Raw genomic sequence first — 27,231 nt, forward strand, 5'->3', positions numbered from 1 at the left:
GAAAGAAAACCCAAAAGAAAGAAGTGGGAACTTACTATCCCAGATTTTTCATGGTAGGGAAGAGGTGGGGAATTGAGTTGGAGAAAGAGTCAAAGAGCGCCCATTAAAGTAAAAGGTCTTGAAGGTTTTAAAAGTCAGACGAAACTTGGTCTGTAATGCCTCAGTCTCTCACCGGCGTCTAGTTAATGGAAAATATTCTTTTAATTGAGAAATTAAACTATTTTATTTTATTTTAAGTTGATATAAGTGTAATTGCATATAAATTTTTATTTGATTTAATTCTTGTAAATTATTAACACAATTATTGATATAACATTATTTCATATTTATATATTGCATACATAAATAATTATATTTATCAAATATAAAAATAAATTGATGTAATTATTTCTTTAAATGTGTATGATTAAATTTCTATTGTAGAAGCCCAAATTTGCTGGCCCAAAAAAATAAACAAATACAACCCAAAACAAAAATAAACCGTTAACCCAAATCAGGCCCAAAAATTAAAAACCTAGCCCACAGCATTAACATTTTCAGCAGAAAGGCATAGCAAACCCTAGCCTCAAGCTAGCCGCCGCCTTTGCCCAATGCCTCATCGCGCATGCCTTCTGCCACCACCGTCGGCCTCGTCTGACACCTGCAGAGAGGAATGGATGCAAAGCAACAGAAGAGTACAAAGAAGTAAAAAAGATGAAAATGAACAGTTGTAATTCGGCTATAAAGGCTGTGATTCTATCGTTGTAATTTTTTTACGAACATCCATCAATAAATCGTAAATCAAAAACTGAAGTTCCAAAAAGGTTGTTCTTCTTTAAGAAACTGTTCTCTTCAGTCTCTTTTTCATAATTTTTTCTTCTTTTATTTTATTGCAAGTTTATTTTAAAGTAATTAAAAAAATAAAAAAAGAGAAAAGAAAAGGGTTACCTGAACCGGCCTTCAGGCCCGCCGTTGATGGTGCTTCACCGTCGCCGGATGTGGGTTTGGAGAGGGGCCAAAGCTTTTCTCTTTCCCTTTGCTTCCGTGTTCCATGGCCTCGAACTCTGAATGCGCTTCAATGCGCCGAGAGGAGGCGTCCTCGTATGGCTCCGGCCACCGAGCAGTGGAGGCGCGACAGCGGCGGGGTTCCTGGTCTGGAACCCTAGCAGAGAAAAGGGAGTCTCCCTTTTTTTTTTTTGTTCTTACGTTCTGTGCACAAAATGAAACAGCAGAAAAGAAAAATAAAATTTTAGCATTTATATCATTTGTAAAACGGCGCCGTTTGAGGGAGGGAGACCTGAGCATTCTTACCCTAATGGGTAATTTTCGCATTTGGTCCCTCCAATCCTGCGGTGCATTCGACGCAACCATTTATTTTACTTAATTTCGGCCACTAAATTTTGTGCCTGCTCCAATTTAGTCCTGTGCAGACTGACGCGCATAAGGGACGGGGAAAATTTCACAATCGGTCCCCCATGTCCTCAGCGCAATTTATTTCGGTCCCCCTAGCCACCTGTTTCATGTATTTGCAGTTTAAGACCCGTTTTTTTAATTCTGTTTCAACCACATCCTTAATACGTTTAATTTTTTTTTATATATGCTATTTTATCATTATTTGTTTTAAGCCTTTATATTTATTATTTATTTGAAATTGTTTTTGCATTAAATTTTTTATATATTTTTTTAAAACTGTTTCTTTTATTGTGTAAGATTTTCTTTTGTATATTGTTTTATTTTAAACTATTTTAGATTGACTAGTATTTATCTCGAGTTTTTATTTTATTTATTTATTTATTTGGTTTAAATTTATATATTATCATCTTATATATTATTATCTATATTAAAATAATTTAATATTAATAATTTCAAATTGTTCATACATTTTATAATATATATATTTACGTACGTACTTTTCATTCATTATAAATATATACTTTTTATATTTTATATTTCATATTTTTATATATATAGATATACGTAAATATACACATTTTAATTCATATATATATATATGTACTTGTACATGCTTAAATATATTTTTCATATTTTATAATTCTTATATACTTACATGTATGTATACATATTTTACTTCACATGCATATATTTTTATATTATTACAATTTGTAAATATATACACATACATACATATATTCTATTCTTAGTTTTATTTATTTGTTTCATTGTCTTGGTGTTTTGCGTGATGTTTACCTTTTCTTATTACGTGTCTCCTATTTTCATCTTATTTTATTTTGTGTTGCTTCATTTATTGTTGCTGCAATTTAATTATCAATATCACATCATTATTATTGTTGTATCCCATTATTTGTCTTTTAAATATTTAGTCCCCACGGTTACTTTACATTATTTCACTATTATTGTATCTTACATTATGTTTTAGAAAAAACATATTTGTTTGCTTCCATACGATGTTTAATAAACTAAGCATATGTCATGTTAAATATCACGATAGTTTCATCAAAAGGAAAATTTTTCAAAATGAGGTAATGTTTTGCTTTTGGAAAATCGAGAAAATGTGCTCTAACGTGCTGGGTTTCGATTTCTCGTTCGACCAAATAGCCAAATAGCCAAATATCCTTTCAATAATTTCAAAACGAGGCAATGTTTTGCGTTTGGAAATTCAAGAAAACGTGCCCTAACGTGCTGTGTTTTGATTTCTCGTTCGACTAAATAGCCAAATATCCTCTTAAAACTTCAAAGTATGGTTTCATTAAACTATAAGGTGATCTTGGTTTCGATGGTTAAAAGTATCGTGTCCTAATGTGCTGGATGTGATATTCCTTCGGAGCAAGAGAATCTTAAATTTCAATTCATGTTATCCGAGTTTCTTTTAAGGATCGTATTTTTAAAACTCTTCAAAGTTTTTAATTTTCGACACTAAGACACTAATTAATCAACTAGGTACCAATTTTGGGCGCATCGAGGGTGCTAATCCTTCCTCGTGCGTAATTGACTCCCGAACCCATATTCTGAATTTCGTAGACCAAAATCGTTGTTTTAATAAAGATTAAATCGTTTATTAAAAACAACCACTTTTCGAAGTGACCCGATCACACCTCATCAAAAAAAGATTGGTGGCGACTCCCGTTTTCATTCTATTTTCAAAGTCCAAGTCGACCCCGTTTTCTCCCAAAAAAAATGGTGTCAACATCTACTATACATTTGAACCATAATTTGAGTTTCACGTATATAATTGTACCAAGTTAAAATTTATGTATGCAATTACACATTAAATCAAAGTTCATGTATAATTTTAAGATTTATCCCTTTTAATTTTGTATATTATTATTAATTTCAAATTATTTGTTGCATTATTACATACATTTTAAATAAGTAGTTTACAAAAGTATATGTGTAGTACAATTGGAATACATTTATCATTCTAAATAAGATGTATTTAACCGTTTAGTTTTTTTATTTAGATTTAAACTAATTTATTTATTTTAATTTCACACGTATTGCATATATGTTTAGTATTAATTTCAAACTAGACATTTCATTATTTAATAAATGTTATTTTCACTATACTTACTTTTGCTCTAAATACATTCTACGTGCATACATATGTGATAGAATTACTAATTAATATAATTTCCTCATTAAATTTAGGTTCACCAATTAATATAATTTCTTTTTAGTAGGCATTATCCCACTTGAAAAGTTATAAAATAAATTTTTCTTATTTTGAATAAATTTAAAAAAATGTAGAGTGCAGTGTTATATAACATAAAATCTTAAATATTTTATTAATAATGTTTAATATTTAGAGTTATTTAAATTATAAAAGTATTTACTTTTCTAAACTTTCTAGGTTTTCACATTTTAAATCTACATTTATTTTATTATTTAAGTATTTGTTTAAAAGTTAATATTTTCAAAATAGTTTAATCTTTTAGATGTCCTCGCTCGTTTTGGTGTTGAAAATGGTACTATTATTAGAGGTGGATGATAACGAGGCCCTAGGGGGTCTCTCACAAAATTTTGAAAATTCTTTTTAGACCTTAAAAATATAATAAATTAGAGTTAGGTCCCTTCAAAAAATTTGAAAATTTTCATTAAGTCTTTCAAAAAATTTAAAATTTTTAATTAGATCCCTTAAAATTTTTTTGTTGGTTCTCATTAAGCCTTTAAAAGTTTTAATTAAACCTACCAAAATTTTTAAATATTCTCACTAAATCCTCTAATTTTTTTAAATTTTAATTAAACCCTAAACTTTTAATATAAAAATCCAACACTGACTATCAGCGGCAATGGAATGATTTTTCTACTGTTCTCACTAATTTTGAAGTTCTTTTGGTTTCATTGATCATACTATACTATGTGCCTGTTATAGGCCAGTTTTTCAAAATCATTGAGCTAGTTAATACTTAATACAGTAGACTGTGATGGGACTCCAGCCCCTACTTTGCATATGGAAACCATTGATAATTTGATTTTATTTGAACCACATATAGGACAATAAGTAAGAATGATGGTTTTCAGAATATTCAAACCTTATCGAGGAAGTATGTCCGAAATTGGAACCTCTTTTTGGAGGTTGGATTTTGGAATCACCAGAGCTAGTAATTGTGTAATGAGATACATGCGTGTTTCTTCCTTCAGGAGGTCAAAGTCGACAGATAATAAAGTCCAAGTAACTTGTCTTTCGGGTTTTCTTTTTTGACTTGGTCGAAATCAAAGTCTACCTTGAGAGTAGCAAAGTGGTGAAATTAAGGGCTCCTTTGGATTGAGGCAGTGAGGCAGTGAGGCACGTTTTGAAGGAAAAGATGGTGCCAAACTCACTGCTGTGTTGTTTGGTTGAGGGTGTCAGTGCAGTGAGGTTTCTTTTCAAACACACCGATCGGTGATTTTCACCGGAGAAAATAGCAAAGATGGAGGCTAAACCGAGCGATTGACATTATAATGCATAAAAATAACCTTACTTTTATTTATTATTTTACCATTTTATCCTTAAAATTAAGTTAATTTCATTCCCAAAATGCAAAAACCCGCTCTTCAATTGACAAGAACAAAACTCCACCACAACAAAGAAAGGACTCTTAAAGAAGCTATATTTTCTACTCATCCTATCAATCTTGTTCTCAACTTTGATCCGTAAGTGAAAACCCTTCTTTTCTACTCTATATATGTGTTTGAATTGTATGAAAGTAGTTTCATTTTTCCTTTAAACACAAATCCATATGTTCTTTCTCCATTATTTTTTACCTCTACTTGCCATTGAAGAGATTGAACATAATTGATGATTTCATTCAGCATACCAGCTTTGTCTGTGATTTTGTTACATCCTGGTACTAAATCTTGCAGATACTTCATTCTTTCACTGATTTTCTCCCTTCTAACCTATATAAATCAACATAATTAAAACATTATTATCTAATGAAAGAGACATGATAAAATAAAAAAACAAATCAGTATTAATACCATTCATATTCATGTCTCCAGCAATGCTGTATTCATGTCTCAAACCTTCAAAAACTAAAACTATAAAAAATAAAACAAAGCACAACTAAACAAACGAAACAACAAAAGCTTGTAGTAATATGAACAAGTTTAGCAGGTTTGCTATATGACTTCATGCCTAACACAAGTTCATCGTGAGGGGGTTAGTATCATATACCATATACCATATATCACAAGCATATATGATCTTATAATTCCTTCTTTTATCGAAGGGAATTTTTGGTACTTTGGGGAAGAAAGAAATCAAACAGTCAAGGCCTGCATCACCTAATAAAAGGAATTGTATCCCATTCCTCTTAGCATCAATCCAACCTACTAGGTGCAAGAAGATATTATCATTAAAAAAATAAAATTTGCATATTCATAATTAACTTGAACAAATGACTAAACAACTATATGTACAAATTCATTTTGGAATATTATCATTAAAAATAAAATTTAATAAAAAAGCTATGAAAGTTATTAAAATAAAATTATTAATGATTATTAATAATTTCTAAAATATATCAAAATATAAAAAATGCTAAAACTATCCCAAAACGATTTCAATCACATAGGTAGGTTACAGATTCATCCATACCGTTAAAAGATGACCTATGCTCTGTAAAATATAACAAAATTCTCTCATCACAAAATTACAGCAAAAATATGGGTATACAACCAAGCAAATATGTATATGGGCAAAATTTTGCTGTCTTTTGAGTTTTTTCACCATCCAACCATCCATTAACATGTTTCTTATTAAACTGGTGATAACAATTGATTAATACTTGAATTTTTTAGTTGGTTTCTTATTGAAAAAATATATATACACACATACATAAATGCAAATACCTTGGCGTAATAGTCCTTCCAGACCCTACGAGCAATCTGATAACAACCAAAATCAAAGGCCTTGAATTTGATCATTCCTATGCTTAGTTCTTCCGATGTTGGGTACTGTGTTGGCTGATGCTGAACTAGTCTCTACAATTTTCAAATTCCAATACTCCTAAATACTTGTCAGAGATTAGTGTACAAGTATCCACCCGGTAGCACTATTAGATAATTTCAAAGGCGAATTTATTTTTTTCTTTCCAACCAAACTGCTTAAATCCTATGGAAAGATAACTGTTTGTAATTTGTGGAGAATATTTGTCATCTTTCCCCACAGGTAGGTAGAATATTATCTACGGCCTTTAACAAATAAATTTCACAACTACTTCCAAAATTGAGATTTTATATATAACAAATAGGAAGCAAGGATTTTTTTTTCTTCCTTTTCCTGAAAGAAGTATCAATTCAAAAAGTAGGAGAAATGGATAACATAAAGATTGAACCCATTTAAATAAAACAGGAAACAGAATTTGAGATTTTATTAGAAAGAATGGATCTGGGTAAGAAAACACTTAAAAGACAACATATCCAGGTAGAACAAATCTGAGTCTGGGTAAAATAAACGACATATACACAGCAAAGTAGAAAATATGCTACAGAACATAACTAAGTGTAGACTGATGTCAAAAGGTATTGACACATTGTACAAGCAGTATGTAAGTGATCATATATCCATGTTATCAAATATTTCACAATCTTCCTCGTAAGACAAGTAGTCAGCAGCAAAACCATCAACCACTAAGTTACTGCAAGAGACAATATATGGTAATGAGGCATAAAGATAATCATGGAAGCTTGTACATAACTATAAATATCACAGAGCACAATTAGACCCACCTTAAGCAGCAAAAGCTTAAACTCACTACACGCTTTAGTTTCCTATTGTAGAAGAAGAAACTGAATGACTATCTCGCAAATATAACTCCACAAAGATTCTTGAACAATTATGGCCCATCGACTACTCACTAAAGTATTAATATAATACACACTTACATTGATCATTTCTCCGAAAGCGGATCGCATCGTAGTCTGGATTATAACTATAAATTTTGCACTCCGAGAGTTTCACAACCTGCATAACCGGGTATTTAAAATTACCAGCTGCTGAGACTTGCATTTAGTCATTTCGAACTTACACTCACCTAATCTAGAGCCTTATAAATCATTTTGAGGAGTGAACTACCCCCATATGCCTCGATCCATTCCTATCAATGATGTAAAGCAGAAACTTAAATGCGAACACGTTGACTTATTTAAGGATAAAACATACCACAATTGAATGAAAACTAGTTATCGCTCTTCTCACATACTACAAACCACCATCAACAGCATCAACATCTTCCCCCAAATCCATCTCTTTCACCCCGAATGACATGAACACAACACACCATTGGCCCAAAGTTTTATGAGTCTGATTAACTCCCAAAAAAACTGATGAACATACAAATTTTAGACTAAAATCACTTAAGTTATATTCATAACTAGCATAAATACCACAAGAACAGGAGATATGATAGTGCAACAAGAGTAACTGTAAGTTAATATTAGAGGAAATGCATATTCCTTCTCTCACAAATGTGCCCAATAATTTTTTGATATCCAATGTCAAGAGAATAAATGAATACTTATGTCAATACCTTCGACGCTTCAAGCATGTTGGTATCAAAAATCTGTTTAAAAGTATCCCAGCTTTCCTCTGTTAAGAACTAGTGTGCTTTAACTGCACTGGAACCACATCACCACATGCAATATCATAATATAAGAGAACCATATAAGACACACATGAATGTCAGTATAAAGCATTCAATAGAACAAATAAGACTTGAATTAGACACAATCAAACCCATACAAGACACACATGAAGCCACTGAAAGCATAAACACCATTCCCACCCTGAATTTTCAGCAGTTGGAGCATCCAATGAGGATACCAAACAAAAATTTTGCTGCAAACTCAGTAGCGTGAAAGTAGAACATAGAACCACTGGATTTGATACAATTTCAATATAACAATCCACAAATCTATCAACATATGAGGAATTGAATATAACCAATGACTCATACTTTTTTTAGCAAAGCTAGGAAAGATCCATGCCTACATATCTTTTTATAAAAAACTCCATTAATTAATCCACAAAAATTTACATAAAAAATGAATATGATTAAATCTAACAAATTATAATAGAGATCAAAACATATTCACCAAGTATTATTCACAAAAATATAACAGAAAAAGAAGCATAAATGAAAAACTGCCTTGCTCCTATATTAAAATCACATTGAATTTCAAATAATCAGAAAAAAAAGTATCAGAAAAAAAAGAGAGAATTAAACAAAGAAAGAAGCGAACTGACCTACATAATCTCCAAGGAAGCCATAATCGGTTAGTTTCAATCTTTGAAGCCTAATGGATTTATTTTGCCTACGCCAATATTACAAAGAATGAAAGAGCTTTTCTTTCTTTTTTTTCTCCCCTTGGTGGCTCCGCCGAGTCAAATTCCTGTGAATTACACGTGTTAATTTTATGCTTCTTTGAACATAAACATTTTATCTGTTTTATTATTATTCTTTTTTGGCATAATAACCTTTTTAGTCCTCCAACTTTAGAAGAAAATTTATTTGAGTATTTTAATTTATAGTTTTTGTCAAATAATTCTAAAATAGATAAAAAAAAATTAGCATTTTTTAATTTTATTGACATGCATACATGTAAATTACCACATAGAAAACTCATATTAAATAAACATATCAGTGCTTGTAGCCAAAGGCCCAAAGGCCCTGTATTTATTTGGCAGAAACATGAAGAAATTGTATTGTAGATAGATTTTTAAGCAATAAACGTGAGCCAATGGTTCTTGCAGATTTTTTCTTTAATTTTATTAGTTTGCCCTAGAGACTTAAGTCTGATATCCATATAAATATGTCTTCTGTCCAAGAGAATCAGAAATGGAGTAAATATGAGACTTGAAAATTATATTTTTGTTGCATTCATTTTCCCTTTTTCCATTAAGTTGAAGCTTCAATTAAGGTGCCAATTTTTTTTTGGGTGTGGCTAGATAAAGATTAGCATTGGGAGACGTCTAAAATAACTTATAGACTATATATGTTCTCTATGCTTCTTGGTGAATGCTAGCACATTGACTGAATTATATCAATGACAATAGATGGTAAAGACACGAAATTTTGTGGACGAAGATAGTAGCTTAGCAACAAAAGTTGTTTGGGATGATAGCTGACGTTGATATTTTGTGAACTTTGCGTGAATGAAGTCAATGCTGGTAATAGACCGACAACTCATCTAAACTCAAAAGGATGGGAAAATGTCATTGCTTTTTTTCAAGTAAAAACACAAAAAAATTATGGAAACCTCAATTGAAAAATAAATGGGATACATTAAAAAAGGAATGGAGGTTATGGAGGGAGTTGCTTAAGAAATCTACAGGTATTGGATGGTGTCCATCTAAAAAGACGATCGATGCTACGGAAGAATGGTGGGCTGCAAAAATACAGGTTAGTGTTAACTTTATCATTATTTTAATGCATAAAGTTTATTGAAATTAATAATTTACAATTATAAAAGTCTTAGTATAACATTTAAATTTAACATGTTATGTAGGAAAATCCTGATTTTAAAGGATTTAAGAAGAAAGGAATTGAACCACGATTGAATGAGTTAATGTGGCAAATGTTTGGTGGCATTGTAGCCACTGGAGAGAACGCATGGGCACCTTCGTCTGGTGTTCTTCCAAGTGGGGTTCCTATGGGAGATGATGCACCTAATGAGGGATTTGGTGATTCAGATGAACATAGTAACGAGAATGAAGGTATTCCTCCTGATGAGGTACCATCAAACCCTTTTCATGAAATCCCTGATCGAAGAAAGCAAACACTTGGGGTTGTACATGGTAAAGGAAAAAAATCAAGTTCAAGTAGAAAATCATCAAGAAATACATTAACTACCCATATTGAGAAATTGTGTGAGAGCATGTCTAGTCCAAGGAAGTCAGTGAATGAAATTATTTTTCCACACTCTCAATATACTATTTCAAATGCAATAGATGCTTTGCGTGCTTTGGGAGATGAAATTCCAAAAAAAGATGAACTATACTATTTTGCCACCAAAATGTTCCAAATACCGGTGAAACGAGAAGTGTTTTTGAACTTAGATCCAGATGATAGGGTTTGGTGGCTTCGACGTGAGTATGCTGAACAAAATCCAATTGCATCATTTTCATCATTGGTAGCAACATCCTCATTTCCCTTCCAACCATACCATCAACCACCTCCACCATAAGCTCCGTAGAATTATTATTGTAATATAACTATACTACTTTTTTATATGTAAAACTAATGTATGCTACTTTTTATGTTTGGTATTTTTATGCTGTGCTTTTAATCAAGTTTCTGTGTTGTATAGAATGTCACGAGATTTTAAAGGATTTATTTTCATTTGATCACTTTTTCAGGTTATGGATGAATTTAACAATATGTATAATAGTTTTGATATGAATTATGATACCCCTGAATTAAGTGAAGAAGCTCAACGAAGAATAGCCACAATTGTTACCCAAGTTGAGAACAACAGTTATCATGAAGAGGAAGAATATGTGTTAAGCAGTGTATTGGTACACCATGAAACTTATTTCACTATGCAACCGCGTATGGATTGAAATTATATAGGTCAAATGTGGGTGGATGAAGTATTAAAAGGGCACGATGATCGTTGCATGAATAGTTTTAGGATGCCAAAAGATATATTTCACAGCTTGTTGCATGATTTGCAAACAAATTATGGCTTAAAGAATGGGAAAGTATCGACGATGGAGAAGTTAGCATTATCATTATACATTCTTGGAAATAGAGAATCAAATTCAAATGCAACAGAGCGCTTTCAACGATCTGGGGAAACTGTTAGTCGAATTTTTACTGATATGTTGCATATATTTGCTCGAATGGGAATAGACACGATTAAACCCACTGAAGGTCAATTCGAGGAAGTACCGAACCATATTCGACATGATACAAGATATTGGCCTCACTTTAAGGTAAAATTTACACACTCTTTATATTTTTAAAATATAAATTATTTCTAACTTGTATCTCATTACTTGTATTTATTTTAAAGGATTGTATTGGGGCCATAGATGGAACACACATAAAAGCATGTATTTCGCCTTCTTGTCAAATACCTTATATCGGACGGAAAGGTGAACCAACTCAAAATATTATGGCAGTTTGTGACTTCAACATGTGCTTTATTTTGCATTTCCTGGTTGGGAAGGAACATCACATGATAGTAGAATTTTTTTGCAAGCACTTAGAAAACAAGAGTTGAAGTTTCCACACCCTCCACCAGGTTGAACTTTAAATTTTTAATTACTTTTTACATAAAAAATTAAAATTTTTAACTTATTTTTAAACTTGATATTATGTTTTACTTTTTTGTAAGAAAATATTATCTTGTGGATTCAGGATATCCACAAATGGCAGGTTTTCTAGGTCCGTATAGGGGGAACGATATTATTTACCTGATTTTCGTCGAGGTAATCATCAAGTATCTGGAAAAAAAGAAACCTTTAATCATGCCCATTCTTCGTTACGCTCTGTGATTGAACGAACATTTGGAGTGTGGAAAAAAAATGTCCAATATTAAGAGATATTCTAAGTTATTCATTCAATAAGCAAGTTTTAATAGTTATTGCATCAATGGTTTTGCATAATTACATTCGAAGACATGCTTCGTCAAATGATGAGGATTTTCGAGAATTTAAGAATATACCCGACATGCCAGTCTCTTCAAGCCAGTTTGACAGAGGTGAATCGAGTTCTTCTAATAGAGAAAGTGACCTTGAAATCATGATGTTAAGGGAAACCATTGCAACTAGTTTAATGAATCCATATTTGTAAAAACATTTTGTATCATAACCTAATTTCTAGTAATAATGAAACTTGTTATGTCTTATGCTACTATTTTTTTATTAAAATTTATCCGTTTAGATACTTTAAAATTTGATCCAAGTATAATGTTACTATTTGTAAAAATAATATTTAACATTGTTATAAAAAATATTTAACTATAAAAATTAAAATAATTATCATTTTATCTAATAAATAATTTAAATTAATTATATAATTCATTAAAATATTGGAAGATACATTTTAATATTTTATTAAATGAATTTATAAATTCACATATTTTAATAATTTTAAAAATTTAAATAATTTAAAAACTTCTATTATATATCAATTCTAATCGATGTCCTTAATAGTCATTTTATTCTCACCTCACACTTCTACAATTGCGTTTGAATCCAAACACACACTCCACCACTTGTTTCTAATCTCACCGCCACAAGTATCCAATCTCACCGCCACAGTAACTAATCTCATCGCCACCGCTGTTTTTAACCTCACCGGAGGCAAACACACCGCCCATCCAAACTAGCCCTAATTGTATCCAAGAAAAAGGAAACGAAAATTGTACCTTCTCATCCATACTCGTTGAAAATTCAGTTTTGAACAAATAGACTCGTTTTTGCTGCTCTGTCTTCGGTAATGGAATGATTTTCCCACCGTTCCCACTTTGGATTTGAAAAGTCAGCTTCATACCAGTTTTTTCATACCCCTTTGTCATTTACTACATATATATCAAAGTTCAATACAGAAAACTCGGAAGAACATCTCCCTGTGTTTTGCAGGAATGTTGCAGAACATTTAGCTAAAAGAGCGGCTTAACAAAATTTTTAGAATCTATCATATCTTGTAATAGTGAATAAATTGAAGATGGAATGACTAATCAATCACCGAGGTGACATGTTTGAAATCGTAACTTCATTAACAGAACATATTTTATCACTTGAATTGGGTTGAACTGATTCTGCAATAAAACGTCCAACATAAAATGCAGGTTTCGCTGGTAGAGGAACTGTTATGGTTTCGCTTCCTAACATTGCAACCACTGTTGACATAGTTGGTCTGTCTGCCGGATCTGATTGCACGCACAATAACCCAATTTGGATGCATTTAAGCACCTCGTTGGGCACACTCGACTCAACAAGATTCTTATCCAGTAACTCCATTCCTTCTCCTTTGGACCATAGTTTCCACGCCTACAATTCTTACTTAGAATTAGCGTAGTATACATAACATGGTATTAATCTATTATTTAAATTTTGATGGGATAAGAAAACATACAAAAGTCAGGAGGCTTTCTGAAAGATGAAACCCATTATTCCTTTTTCCACTTATAATCTCCAGCAAAAGGACACCGAAACTGAAAACATCAGATTTGACAGAAAAAAGTCCTTCCATAGCATACTCGGGTGCCATGTATCCACTGTTGTCGTTCATAAGAAACAGTGAAGAAAAACTAAATCAAAATTAGATAATCATAAGAAACTTTACAAACATGAACTGATTTTCAATGTATATCAATCACATATCAGATACTCTCGGTAACAAAACCAAGTTTTGTTTCTAATCACTAACCATGAAACATACTAAGATTCATTACTTGCATGGGGTCCTTCTAGTTTATATGATATTGATGTAGAGGACATATTTCTCAGAACTGGTCGATGAATATGGATAAGTTGAAGTTGGCAACAACTAATGGTGAAGAAATAAGTAGATGTAACCCTGTAAGCTTATGAGTTAATAAGTTGGGAAGAACCAATTAATAGACTTACTATGTTCCGACTACTCTATTTGTATTTGCTTCATTCAGATCTCGGCCAAAAATTTTTGCCATACCAAAGTCCGAAATTTTCGGATTCATCTCATGGTCAAGTAAAACATTACTTGCTTTAAGGTCTCTGTGGATAATTCTAAGACGAGAATCCTCATGCAGATACATGATACCTCGGGCAGTTCCTTTAATAATATTGAATCGTTTTTGCCAAACTAGTTGGGCAGGCAAACTCGAATCTGACAAATGCTCAAGAAGGAGAGAAAAAGAAATGACAAGTTAAATATTCAAATTTATTTTGTGTATGTATAAGATAATGTTGTTATTTAAAGGTTGAAGGATCAAACCGAATAGGAACACGTCAAGGCTTTTGTTGGGCATGAATTCATATACAAGCAACTTTTCGTTTTTCTCTAAGCAGCATCCTAAGAGCCTCACAAGATTCCTATGCTGTAATTTGGCAATTAACATGACCTCATTCTTGAACTCAAGCAGCCCTTGACCAGAAGTTCTTGAGAGCCTTTTAACTGCAATTTCTTTTCCATCCGCTAGTGTGCCCTACAAATTAACATATTAACATGCATTTTTTCTTAACTACGTTATTTTAGTTCCTAACCATAATTACCTTGTATACAGGGCCAAAACCACCTTGTCCTAGCTTATTTCATCACAAAAATTATTGGTTGCTACTTGTAAAATATTCAATTGAATTGAAGGAAACTCCTGCGACCTTCCTATATTTTGTAGATCAAAATTTTCGCTTGAGTTCCCACGAGGAACACTTCCCATTACCAAGTCAAGTAATCGAACTTCTTGGCCTTTATCCTCTGTAATAAAACAAAATGTGATTGGCTATAAGATTATAACATAAATTTGTAAATGCCAGCATGATCTAATAGTGCATACCTTGAACGTTTCTCCTTCTCCAGATAAAGAAACCACAAGAAGAAAACAGAGCTAGTCCTAGAGTAGCTGATAAGCTTGTACCAAGTGGTATCCATATTGGTTTGTTTTGTTTCGTTTCATCTGATAATTTTTTCCCAGAAAAAAGAGATCTTATCATCAACTCGTGGAAGGACACGTAACAAGAAACACAAAAACTCAACTAGCCTTAGCAAGAGAGCAAAGCTTGCAACTCATATAGTGGAAGATTGTTTAGACTAGATACTAAGTGTGCTGGCAACCATATCTACTTAGGCTGAAATGAATACAAAAGAAGATGGCTAACTAAATCCAATCAAAGGAGCCGATCCTTTTATTGATTGGCTAACCACTTACTCAACAGTCGAATTGACTATTCTTTTGTTGCAACAAATGATCTTGCAGTGTTTTTGTTTGAATCAAATGCAATCAGAGATGAAGAGGATGAGAAGGATTGAGAAAAGGAGCTGTGGTTAAGTCGTTGGCTGTGAGGAATGCTGGATTCAGAAAAGACGGCTCTCAAACCATATTAGAGATTGAATGAATAGATGGTTTCCATGTTCCAATTTGGTAATTTTTATTACATCAATTTACTTACGAGTCATCTAGCCATACTTACCTTTTGTAAATGTATGTGCAGGAGATAAAGCAGCAGTAGTGTTAGGTCCTACTGTATAGAAGCGATGCAAATCCCAGCGGAAATAACAGTTAGGCTTCTGAACAAAACCACCTTGCTTCGCTCGGCAACAGTCATCATGGGTTTCTGTGGCTCGCTTTAGGCAGGTCCAACAATGTTGCCGTGATAAATCTGGGGTGCATTGCATTAGTGCATATATAGTTTGAGATTCTGTAAATTTTGCTTCCTCAGTTGCATACTTAAACTTAGAAGAGCCGTTGGAAGCATTTGTCCTCATACTGACTACCAAACGATCCCAAGCCATTTCAAATTCTGTTAGTACGTCCGATTTGATGCTTTCATTGTTATGAGCTGCATCCGTGGGTTCTACCTCCAAGTTTCCAAAAAATGGGCGATTTGCATAGTGTACAATACACGGTCGTAAAACTGCCAATGAAACGGCTTCTTTCCAGTGAGGACACTTAACTCTGAGATCATTAACCGAGGAACTGACACAAATATAACAGTCATCTTTAATTAAGTCTCCTCTGCACATCCCAAGAGCGTAAGCTTTGTTGGAGTCTTGGCCACCAGTGGCTTCAAAGAAACCACCATTTTCAGAGACTTTGTGTGGGAGAGAATCGAGAATATAGTCAAGGTTTTTTCCATATGTACTGCTGGTTGTGAAACTACCCGAGTCATTGTAGCACCTAAAGCTTTGGTAGGTTAGATTGATGCCTGCAAAATTTTCCATATGAAAGCTTTCGTTAAGGGGTTTTTCTTTTATAAATTGGCTAAACACTTAGTCAGCAGTGGAACTGACTTTCTTTGTTCCAACAAATGAAAAACATAGGAAAGCCTCAAATTTTTTGTTTGAATCAAATGCAATCAGAGACGAAGATGAGTGCTGGATTGAGAAAAGAAGGCTCTCAAATTGGATGAATATTTGGACAAATTTTGTAATTTTGCAAGTCTAGGATATCAGATAACTACGAGAAATAATTACAAATTAGATAACAATAACAGTAAGTTTTGGTTGCTTATAGACGTTAAGCTCTTTCGGAATGATACCTATTATCTCCATCTCTATCTGTTACCAACTCAAAAATTATAAATAATATTGATAATTTCTAAAATTATTTATTCATCCTAATTTTTATTGCCATTAATATTAGATTTCATTTTATTATAATAAAATGTTAGTTATTTTATTACCATTAACATTAAAATCCTTATTAAAGTAAAATTGTTTTATTATTATTTAATTTTTATAATTACATTGATAAAATAAACTGAAATTTATTTATTAAACTAAAATACAAATTAATTTTAGTGGTTGAGACTCTTCTAATTAAAATTTTATAAAATATTAATTAACTTAATTTTTAATTAATTAATTTAGTAAATTTTGTTGAATAATCTCATTATAGGTTTTGATTGTATCTGTTTTTTTTTACACAATGTCTAGAACTACCCATAGTTTCTTTCCAACCCATAAATTAGAGTATAATGCATTTCAGCATACTCGAACCTTTCCTCATACATTAGCAATAATGTTCATGTCAATCGAATTAAGACTCCATCGACATTAATTTAATAAACGGAAAAAAATAACTTTCACATGACATAATAGTTTTTCATGTAGCTCTAAGTTGCATGTTATATATTTTATCACACATGCAAGAATTATTTTAATTATTGTTAATATTATTAATTATGTATAGAGATAGAATTTATTATGTTGAAAGGTCATAGAAAAATAATTCTATAAAATTATTTACATTGTTAAAATTTATTATTATTAAATTTTAAATTATTTATTCTCTATTTTTTATTTATCACATATATCTTTTTTTGTTTTGGAATTTAGATAACAACCAATAAATCAATTATTATATATTTACTTTTTATTAATTGAACTGCTATTTATTTTGAAGATTATGGACGTAAATAATGAAAATAAATTGAATGTCTGATTATTTCTTTTTAGATCTTTATTTGATAGGGATTAAAAATATAAAGTTTTGTATTTATAAAGATTTGAGTTCAATTTTGTGACAATTGGTAGAGTGAGGATTAATCAATAGTTGAGGTAAAAACACGTTTATAATGAATTTGAATATTGTTAAGCATGAATGGTTGTTAATAAAATGAGGAGAGAATGAGAAATTTTCAAAATTATGATAGTCTTGGTGTACATTGTGTGAGATTGATGAACAGAATGACTACTGTATGAGATATTAGAGCTTAAAAGTCCTATTCCAGGGAAATGGTGATGGCCAATTTTTACACTTTATGTGAAATTGATGAGCAAAAAATTAAGTGATGGGATATTAGAGACTTAATTGTTGTTTGAACTAAGCCGGGAGGAAAGCATGTAATTGAAGTTTTGCAATTGAGCCTAACTCAATGAATTTTTATAAACGAGAGTTTGTGAATTTATTAATTAGAGGAAGATAGTTGTTTCTTGATGCACTATTCATTACATTTGACCATGGAAGTTGTGGGAAATAGTTAAAGGAACAAATTTATTATGGTATGGAGTTTGCTATATATGTTTCGTTATTGTATTTAATGAGGTGAAGATTATGGCAGAGTTGGTGTGGAAAAATCAAATTTATTCATGGTTAGATGATTAATTTTTTTATTTCTTTCTTATAATGATTTATTAATCAAAACACATATACAAATAAAAATAAAAAGGCTTGTAATAGTTTAAACAAAGGGCAACCCTTTAAACATTCAAACAATACATAGCTGATAACACTCTAGAATAACGTATTTTTATGTATTAATTATGTATTTATTCTGAGTATGATCCTGCTAATTTGAGCTATCTATGATCTTTTATCTCATAGGGACTAAATTTGAGGCTAAAGCAAAATTAAAGGCCGAAAGTGTGAATTTAGAGATAAAATGGGCCAATGAGCGACACAAGGAAAAGTTGGTGCCAAAAGTGCAAGCATGGAGGACACAGGGGTTGAAATGCAAAAAGAAGAGATTTTATTCTATCAAACTCTATTTTAATTATATTAGGATAATTAATATTAAGATAATTATTAAGAATTATTTAATTTTAGGATTTTATTTTATTTATCTTTATTTATCTTCAATTAAATGTATTTATCTTTTGAGAATTTAAGTTGGATTAGACTATCTACCCTAGCACTATAAATAGGGGGTGAAGCGACTCAAAAGAGATCGATCTTTTTCTGTAAACACTCTCTCCCCAAAAGTCTAGGCTTTTGTTCTTTTCATATTTCCTTTCAATAAAATCTCCATTTTTATTATATTTATTTTCTTTTCCACCACAACTATGAGCCACTAAACCCATCTAGCCAAAGGTTGTCGAAAATCCTCAAAAGGGTTCATGAGGCTTAAAATCCGTACTTAGCCTTCACAACGAGTATTCATCGTTTCTCCACACTACGGGGCTGACGCTTCCGTCCATGTCCCTTAAGAAGTAAGCTTTTCAACGTATGTAAAGGCAGCCGCTTTGTATGTTTTGGAAAGGTTGCACAGTCGGTTCGTTAGCTTACTGCATCAGAGGTTGGCGAGCCCAAGAGAAAAAATGGCGTAGGATTCGCCATTGAGAAGCGTTGATCTAGCATAAGACGATCCTATAGAAACGATTGTTGGCTAGAATCAGGTTCTACCAAATCGTAAGTCTAAATCCTTGGAGCTGGTGGTCGTAGGTGTCCTCTTCCACTATAACTGACTTATTCGGTTTGAGAAGGATCATCTAAAAGCCGAGGATTGAACCCAAGGCAGAACGAGACAACTGGAGGCTGGAATCTCCCATAAAAATTTTCTTTCTCTCAACTCTATTTTTAATTTCTCGAATTTTCGATTCAATATTCTTAATTCTGTTTTTATTTTATTTTTCGTTTCCAGATCCAAACCTTTAATTCTGTTATTTTATTATTTTTTTTCCAGGAACGCAGGTTTTCTTGGGCAAGATTCTGTCTGAGGTTTCATGGAACAAGATATTGTGCAAATCCAGTCCCTGAGGATTTGACCCTATTTCCCTTTTACTATTCTTTTTCATTATTTATTAGGGATAGGATATTATTGGTGCTTTCAACAACCGCATCAAATTTTGGCACCGTTGCTTGAGATATGCGCTCAATTCAGAAATTGAGAAGACTGTTAGAGCCAATCGCAAGGAGACAAATTTACGAAAAAACAGTCAGCGGTGGTTGGAACTAAAAGTAACCCACCACTAAAAATCGAAGCCGACGACGAAGCTGAGTCTAGGGTTAACGAAAACCCTTCTCGAACACTTGAAAGTAAAAAAGTAGAAGTCAACTCACCAGAAGAAGTGCTTAACGCTAGGGTTAACGAAAACCTGAATCTAGCAAACCAACCAATGGCTCAAACGATCCGACAACTGGCCAAAGTTCCAACAGAACAACCACCATTGTGCATCGCGTATCCTACTGTGGATACTAATTTTGAGTTAAAGTCAGGTTTAATCCAGTTACTGCCAACTTTTATTGGGTTGCAAAATGAAAATCCCCACGAGCATCTGAAAGAGATTCATATGGTTTGTCTTAGCATGAAACCTTATGGGGTAACTGAGGATCAAATTAAATTGCTTGCTTTCTCTTTCTCCCTAGCAGATTTCGCTAAGGAATGGTTATTTTATTTACCCCCTGGATCTATTACAACTTGGGCTAATTTATCTCGTTTGTTTCTGAACAGGTTTTTTTCCAGCGTCTCGAGTAGCTGAGCTAAGAAGAGAGATCGTTAGAATAAAGTAAAAAGAAGCTGAGTCCCTTTACGATTATTGGGAGCGATTTAAGAAGTTATGTGCAAGCTGGCCACAATATGGTATAATGGAGCAATCTCTCTTCCAATACTTTTATGAAGGTTTGAAGCCCATGGAGATGAATACGGTAGACGCCGCTAGTGGAGGAGCATTGGTCAACATGACTCCCCAACAAGCGAGAGACTTGATCTCTATGATGGATGTAAATTCTCAGCAGTTCTGAGCCAATATTGAACCCCCTAGAAGGGTTCACCAACTAAGTAATTCAACCTTAGAGGATAAAGTTGATAGACTTACTAATACGATGAACTCTCTTATTGCAGAAAAAGTAAAGACAGCTCGGTTATGCGGAATATGTGCTACACGATCATACAACTAATGCATGTCCCAGTTTGTATGATGATACCACGGCCCATCTAGATTCTGTAGAAAATTTCCCTGGGCCACCACAAAGTCGATACGACCCCTACGCTAATATCTACAACCCAGGGTGGAGGGACCATCCTAACTTAAGTTATAAGGCCAATCCACGAAATAACCAGCCATACCAAAATCAGTTTCCACAGCAGCCGTAAGGTTCATGTAATTTTCTAGAAACCATGATCAAAAGTTAGTAGCTAATGTTTCTGATTTTTAATAGAAAACTCTTAATTTCCAAAAAGAGACGAAGGATTTCCAACAGAAAACTGAGGCATCCATTAGAGAGTTGACCACATCGATCGAGAAATTGACCTTTCAAGGGAAACTACCGTTGCAAATAGAACCAAACCCTAGACAAAATGCGAATGCAGTGACATTGCGAAGCGAAAAGGTACTGGAACCGATTTCTGATAAGAATCTTGGCTAAGAAATAGTCCAAAAAAACCCAAGAAAGATAAACAGGTACGACCGAAACCTCTATTACCTAAAATTTAACCTCTATTTCCAGAATGATTCAACCAGTGTCGACGAGGTAGAGAGGACAAGAAAATCCTCAAAACATTTAGGAATGTTGAGATCAACATTTTACTGTTGGACGCCATTAAGCAAATACCACAGTTTGCTAAATTTCTTAAAGAGCTTTACACCAACAATCGAAAATTAATATGTAATGAAAGGGTGAATATTGGTGAGAATTTATTTGCAGTGTTACAGCAGAAAATGCCGGCAAAATGTAAGGATAGGGGCATGTTTGTAATACCATACAAAATAGGCCATCTGAGAATTAAAAAGGCTATGTGTGATCTAGGGACTTCTATAAATGTAATGTCATATTCTATTTATGAATCACTTAACGCGGTTTTTTTGACAAAAACAAGTGTTATCATTCAATTGGCGGACATGTCTGTTGTGCATCCAAAAGGAGTCCTTAAGGATGTTTTGGTAAAAATTAACGAGTTCATTTTCCCTGTAGATTTTTATGTGATCATAATAGAGGATGATAGCACTCTTGGATCTTCAGATCACCTGCTGGGTCGACCATTCCTTAGTACAACTAGTACTAAAATTGACGTTCGAAGTGGAACTCTCACGATAGAGTTTGATGAGGAGATCGTAAATTTTAATGTCTACGACGCCATTAGCCATCCAAGTGAAATCTTGAGCGTAAATCGTATCGACATAATTGACTCTTTAGTGGAAAAGAATTTTGAGTCAATTTATGAAGATAATTCTGAACTTGATGAATTTGAATTTGTTAATGAGTTATTATCTCCAAATACTAAACTATTACCTTTTGTTATACAGGCTCTAGAGTTGGAAGAAATTCACAATGATGCCTACGAGAATGTTCGTATTTATAAAGACATGACAAAGTTGTTTCACGATAAGAGAATAGCTTAGAAGCATTTTTCGGTAGGACAAAAAGTTTTACTTTATAACTCTGTGTTAAAATTATTCCCAGGTAAGCTTCGATCACGATGGCAATGACCTTTTATTGTTACTAAAGTGTTCACACATGGAGCGATTGAAATAGAGAGTGAAGAATCTGGAAAGCAATCCGTAGTCAATGGCCAGCGGTTGAAGCCGTTTTATGAGAATTTTCAAGCCCACATGGTTGAGAAAATCAATTTGGAACGACCATAGAACCAATAACAGCGTCGAGCTAACGACGTTAAACAAGCGCTTGTTGGGAGGCAACTCAATTTTTATTATTTATTTATTTATTTATTTTCTTTACTTTATTTATTACTTTATTTTATTTTATTATTTATTACTTATTTGGATATTAATAATTTTTTCTTCTTTTGCTTAGATAAAACAGAGCGAAAATGCGAAGAAAACCGTTGAGCAATGCTTAGAGCGTATTGAGGCCCGACTTGAAACCTTTGGCCAGCAACTGACTGAGCTCATTGCCATCATATGCGATCGACAGTAACAACACGAGGATTTTTTTCTAAACTTTTCTACCTATTTATTTCTTTTCGTCCACATTGAGGACAATGTGCTTTCAGTAGAGGGGATGTACTCTTCGTTATTACTGTAATTTTTTGCTGTGATTTTAGTTGCTGTTGCTGTGATTATTTTTGGCCTGAGGCTCTATTTTGTCCATATTTATTTAGAATCTCCTGCCCTTTTTCATGCCCAAGATTTTTACCAAGAATTGCCTACTGTTTGACTTACAAACATGATTCTTGTTTTCTGAAGAAATTACGGATTTTCCATAATTGATGTCATCTCCACTGTTTTATTCTTATTAGGCTAAAAATAATTGTGATTCATAGAGTTAACTTTATCTTGCTTTTCGTAAAATTAATCAAGTTTAATACAAAGTGGACACTTAATAAGTTTGCATGCTAAAATATGTTCATGACTATTAAGGTAATTACTGAAACTTATTTTTGACACTTGATTGTTTTTCTCTAAAGTCCTCATGAAAAAAAGTTATTAATAAAATGTCATTTAATGTTTCCATGGTTATGAGTGCAACTTAAAAACGTGACTGACTGAGTAACCGAGGTAGGGTGCTTGGGTTGTCATCCTATTTCGCGTCAAAAGGTTGTGTGACGTGTTACGTAAAACTCCGCTAACCAAAATTAATTTTTAAGAACATGTTGGGCTGAGTAACCGAGGTGAGGTGCTTGATTGTTATCTCTCTTCGCGTCAAAAGGTTCGATGTGTTCTTAAGAAAAAAATTATAATAAATTAGGAGTCTGTTGGGCTGAGTAACTGGGGTGGGGTGATTGGCTGTTATCTTTCTTCGCGTCAAAAGGTTTAGTATATTCCTAAAGCATAAAAAATGTAAATAATAAATAAATCAAAATCAAAATAAATAAAAAAGAAAAAAAATATCATTTGGGGACTAAAGGAGGAAACAAATAGGGTGTCTTGGTAGGTTTGGTAATTTACCTAATTTTCATTAAATAATTCAAGTCGATTCTAATTTTTGTGTGTATTAATTGGAAAACTTTTTTTGTTTTACTTAAAGCAAGTTTAGGGTTCTCTTTATTTTTCATATGCATTTTTGACTGATTTTTATAAAACTTTGGAGTGGTATTTCTTTTATGGCAAAATCTAACTTTCACAGTAGATAGGAAACATACTTGAGGGCAAGCATGGGCTAAGTAGGGAAAATTTGATAACACTCTAGAATAACGTATTTTTATGTATTAATTATGTATTTCTTCTGAGTATGATCATCTAATTTGAGCTATTTATGATCTTTTATCTCATAGAGACTAAATTTGAGGTAAAAGTAAAATTAAGGGCCAAAAGCATGAATTTAGAGATAAAATGGGCCAATACGCGACACAAGAAAAAATTGGTGCCAAAAGTGCAAACATGTAGGACACAAGGGTTGAAATGCAAAAAGAAGAGATTTTATTCTATCAAACTCTATTTTAATTATATTAGGATAATTAATATTAAGATAATTATTAAGATTATTTAATTTTAGGATTTAATTTTATTTATCTTTATCTATCTTCAATTAAATGTATTTATCTTTTGGGAATTTAAGTAGGATTAGACTATCCCCCTAGCACTATAAATAGAGGTGAAGTGACTTAAAAGAGATCGATCTTTTTCTATAAACACTCTCTCCCTAAAAGTCTAGACTTTTGTTCTTCTCATATTTCCTTTCAATAAAATCTCCATTTTTATTATATTTATTTTCTTTTCCACCACAACCATGAGCCACTAAACCCATCTAGCCAAAGGTTGTTGAAAATCCCCAAAAGGGTTTATGAGGCTTAGAATCCGTACTTAGCCTTTTCAACGAGTATTCATTGTTTGTCTGCACTACAGGGCTGACGCTTCCGTCCATGTCCCTTAAGAAGTAAGCTTTTCAACATATGCGAAGGCGGCCTCTTTGTATGTGTTGGGTAGGTTGCACAGTCAGTTCGTTAGCTTACTGCGTCAAAGGTCGGCGAGCCCAAGAGACAAAATGGCATGGGATTCGCCATTGAGAAGCGTTGATCTAGCATAAGATGATCCTACAGAAGCGATTGTTGGCTAGAGTCTGGTTCCACCAAATCGTAAGTCTAAATCCTTGGAGCTGGTGGTTGTAGGCGTCCTCTTCCACTATAACTGGCTTATTCGGTTTGAGAAGGATCATCTAAAAGCCGAGGATTGAACCCAAGGCGGAATAAGACAACTGGAGGCTGGAATCTCCCATAAGAATTTTCTTTCTCTCAACTCTATTTTTAATTTCTCGAATTTTCGATTCAATATTCTTAATTCTGTTTTTATTTTATTTTTCGTTTCCAAATCAAAACCTTTAATTCTATTATTTTCTTATTTTTTTCCAGGACCGCAGGTTTCCTTGGGTAAGATTCTGCATGGGATTTCACAGAACAAGATATTGTGCAAATCCAGTCCCTGAGGATTTGACCCTATTTCCCTTTTACTATTCTTTTTCATTATTTATTAGGGGTAGGATATTTTTAGTGCTTTCAACTACCGCAATAGCTAGCCAACAAATTTGAAACTTTAATAATAATAACTCTCTGATTACCTACAATGAAAAGGCAGAAATAAAGGTTCAAAAACCTTTAGGCTATAACCTTATCCAACCTATGTGCCTTAGTGTTGGTGACCTTTAGGATAGGAATGATATCCCATCTTCTACCCGGTCCAACATCTGACCTTTTTTACTTTCGTATATATCGTTTTATTTATATAATTTATATGAAAATATATATGTAAACATAATATAAAATTTATTAAGTTATGTTTAAAAATTAAAAATCTTATATATCATTATTATGTATTGGAAATTTTGATCAATTAATTATTTGAATCCATAATATGTTTTGATATTTTGAATTGAAAGCATTTTTACTGATATAATTATTTTAATTTAATATATAATATATTTGCTTATAGATGTCAAGCTCTTTTAGAATGATACCTATTAGAATTAATTTTCTTTGAAAAGATGCATATTTTAGTTTTAATTTAATTCAATTTACTCACGAGTCATGTAGAAAATGCTTACATACCTTTTATATCTGGGGGAGGAGGTGGAGGAGATAAGGATGGCGGAGATAAGGATGGGGCTGCAGCAGTAGAAGCATTGCGTTTATAGAAAGGATACAAATCCCATCTGAACCAACAGTTAGGCTTCTGAACATAACCTCCCTGCTTTCCACGGCAACAGCTTTCATAGTTACTCACGGATTGCCTTAGGCAGGAATCAGAGTCCTTGTGTGATAAATCTGGAGTGCACTGCATAAGTGCATGTATCGTTTGGAATGCTGTAAAATTTGCTTCCCCGGTTGCATACTTAGTAGAAGACCCGCTGGAAGCCTTGCTCACCACTCTGTCCATCAAACTCTCCCAAATAGTATCAAATTGAGTTAAGTTGGACGTGATGTCCGCCGTATTATAGCCTGCATCAGTGGGTTGTAGCTCCAGGATTCCGAAAAAGGGGCGGTTTGCATAGCGTGCAAGACAAGGAGGATCACCTCCCCATGAAAGGGCTTCTTTTCGGTTGGGACAGCTAGCTATGAGGTCCTGGATTGAGGCATTGAGACATGTATAACAACCGTTCGGAGTAGAGTCTCCTCTACACATACCAAGAGCGTAAATTTTGTTGGAGTCTTGGCTGATACTGGCAGTAAAGAAACCACCATTTGCAGAGACATTAGGTAGGAGAGAAGCGAGAATAAGGTCTCTGTTTTTGCCATATGTACTATTAAGGGTGAAATTACCAGTGTCATAGCATCGTAGGTTAGCGTCAACGAGAGCAATGCCGATAAGCAGATGGGAGAGAATTGAAGAAAGAGCTTTAAGTTTAATCCACATTTTGAGATTCTATAATTTCAAGGAACCAAAATCGAGAAAAAAGAAGTGGGAACTTAGTATTCCAGATATGTTTCGACAGAGATGGGAGTATTTGTGTTTTGGTTGCCTTGCCTGGAGTGGGAGAAAGATTCAAGAGCGCCCATTAAAGCAAAAAGATTCAGTCCATGCTAGGAAGCTTGGTTTTCGGGTTATCTTTTTGACTAATCCAAGTCAATGTCTACCTATCAAACAAAATTTCGGAAAAGAATTTCGCTTAATTCATTGAAAATAATGCAAACATAATGAAAAATCATATATGTTGAATTGGATGGTTTTGTTTTGAACATTCAAACTCGTTTTCTGTGGTACGTATTTTGCCACAGTTCCCACTTCCTTTCCAAGTTTCATTTGCTTCTTTGAATTTACTACCTGCCTGTCAGAGTAATTACTCTGGTTGGGCTAATTAGTGCTGGGCTTTTTTACTTAAATAATTCAAAAAATATAAATATTTACAAAAATAATTAAGGTTGAAAAACTATAATGAAAATTACATGAAATCTATAGTGTCGAGCGATACTAGCATTTCGGTGGCTGGCACCAAAGTCAATCACCGTGTAATGATTGCTTGCTGATTGGGTTGGGGTTTAAAAAAATATTTTTTTTGGTGCCGACATTGCAATGGCCGATACCCGTTTGTATT

The 27,231-nt window shown here is 33.0% G+C and overlaps 1 protein-coding gene, 2 long non-coding RNA genes and 1 pseudogene across 3 annotated transcripts; 1 reads left to right on the top strand and 3 right to left on the bottom strand.

The window, feature by feature from the left end:
• Window positions 1-363: 363 nt before the first annotated feature.
• LOC128041893 (uncharacterized) lies at window positions 364-1,203 on the bottom strand. The gene is made up of 2 exons (XR_008196903.1): window positions 928-1,203; window positions 364-640 (listed from the first exon to the last, which is right to left on the bottom strand). It is a non-coding gene; the product is annotated as an uncharacterized LOC128041893 (long non-coding RNA).
• Window positions 1,204-7,383: 6,180 nt separating this feature from the next.
• On the bottom strand, window positions 7,384-7,807 carry LOC105771939 (uncharacterized). The gene is made up of 3 exons (XR_008196906.1): window positions 7,640-7,807; window positions 7,476-7,538; window positions 7,384-7,405 (listed from the first exon to the last, which is right to left on the bottom strand). It is a non-coding gene; the product is annotated as an uncharacterized LOC105771939 (long non-coding RNA).
• A 2,201-nt stretch (window positions 7,808-10,008) lies between these two features.
• Window positions 10,009-10,626, top strand: LOC105771940 (uncharacterized). The gene has a single exon (XM_012593317.2). It carries the CDS (start codon window positions 10,009-10,011, stop codon window positions 10,624-10,626), a length of 618 nt encoding a protein of 205 aa, XP_012448771.2.
• A 2,315-nt stretch (window positions 10,627-12,941) lies between these two features.
• LOC105773214 (cysteine-rich receptor-like protein kinase 18) lies at window positions 12,942-26,824 on the bottom strand (annotated as a pseudogene).
• Window positions 26,825-27,231: the final 407 nt, after the last annotated feature.

Source organism: Gossypium raimondii, chromosome 6 (genome assembly GCF_025698545.1).
Source record: "Gossypium raimondii isolate GPD5lz chromosome 6, ASM2569854v1, whole genome shotgun sequence".
In the NCBI taxonomy this organism is placed as follows: domain Eukaryota; kingdom Viridiplantae; phylum Streptophyta; class Magnoliopsida; order Malvales; family Malvaceae; genus Gossypium; species Gossypium raimondii.

What these genes read in the sequence shown, in the direction of transcription:
- LOC105771940 (XM_012593317.2), top strand. Translation starts at nt 10,009, where the DNA reads ATGTGGCAAATGTTTGGTGGCATTGTAGCCACTGGAGAGAACGCATGG.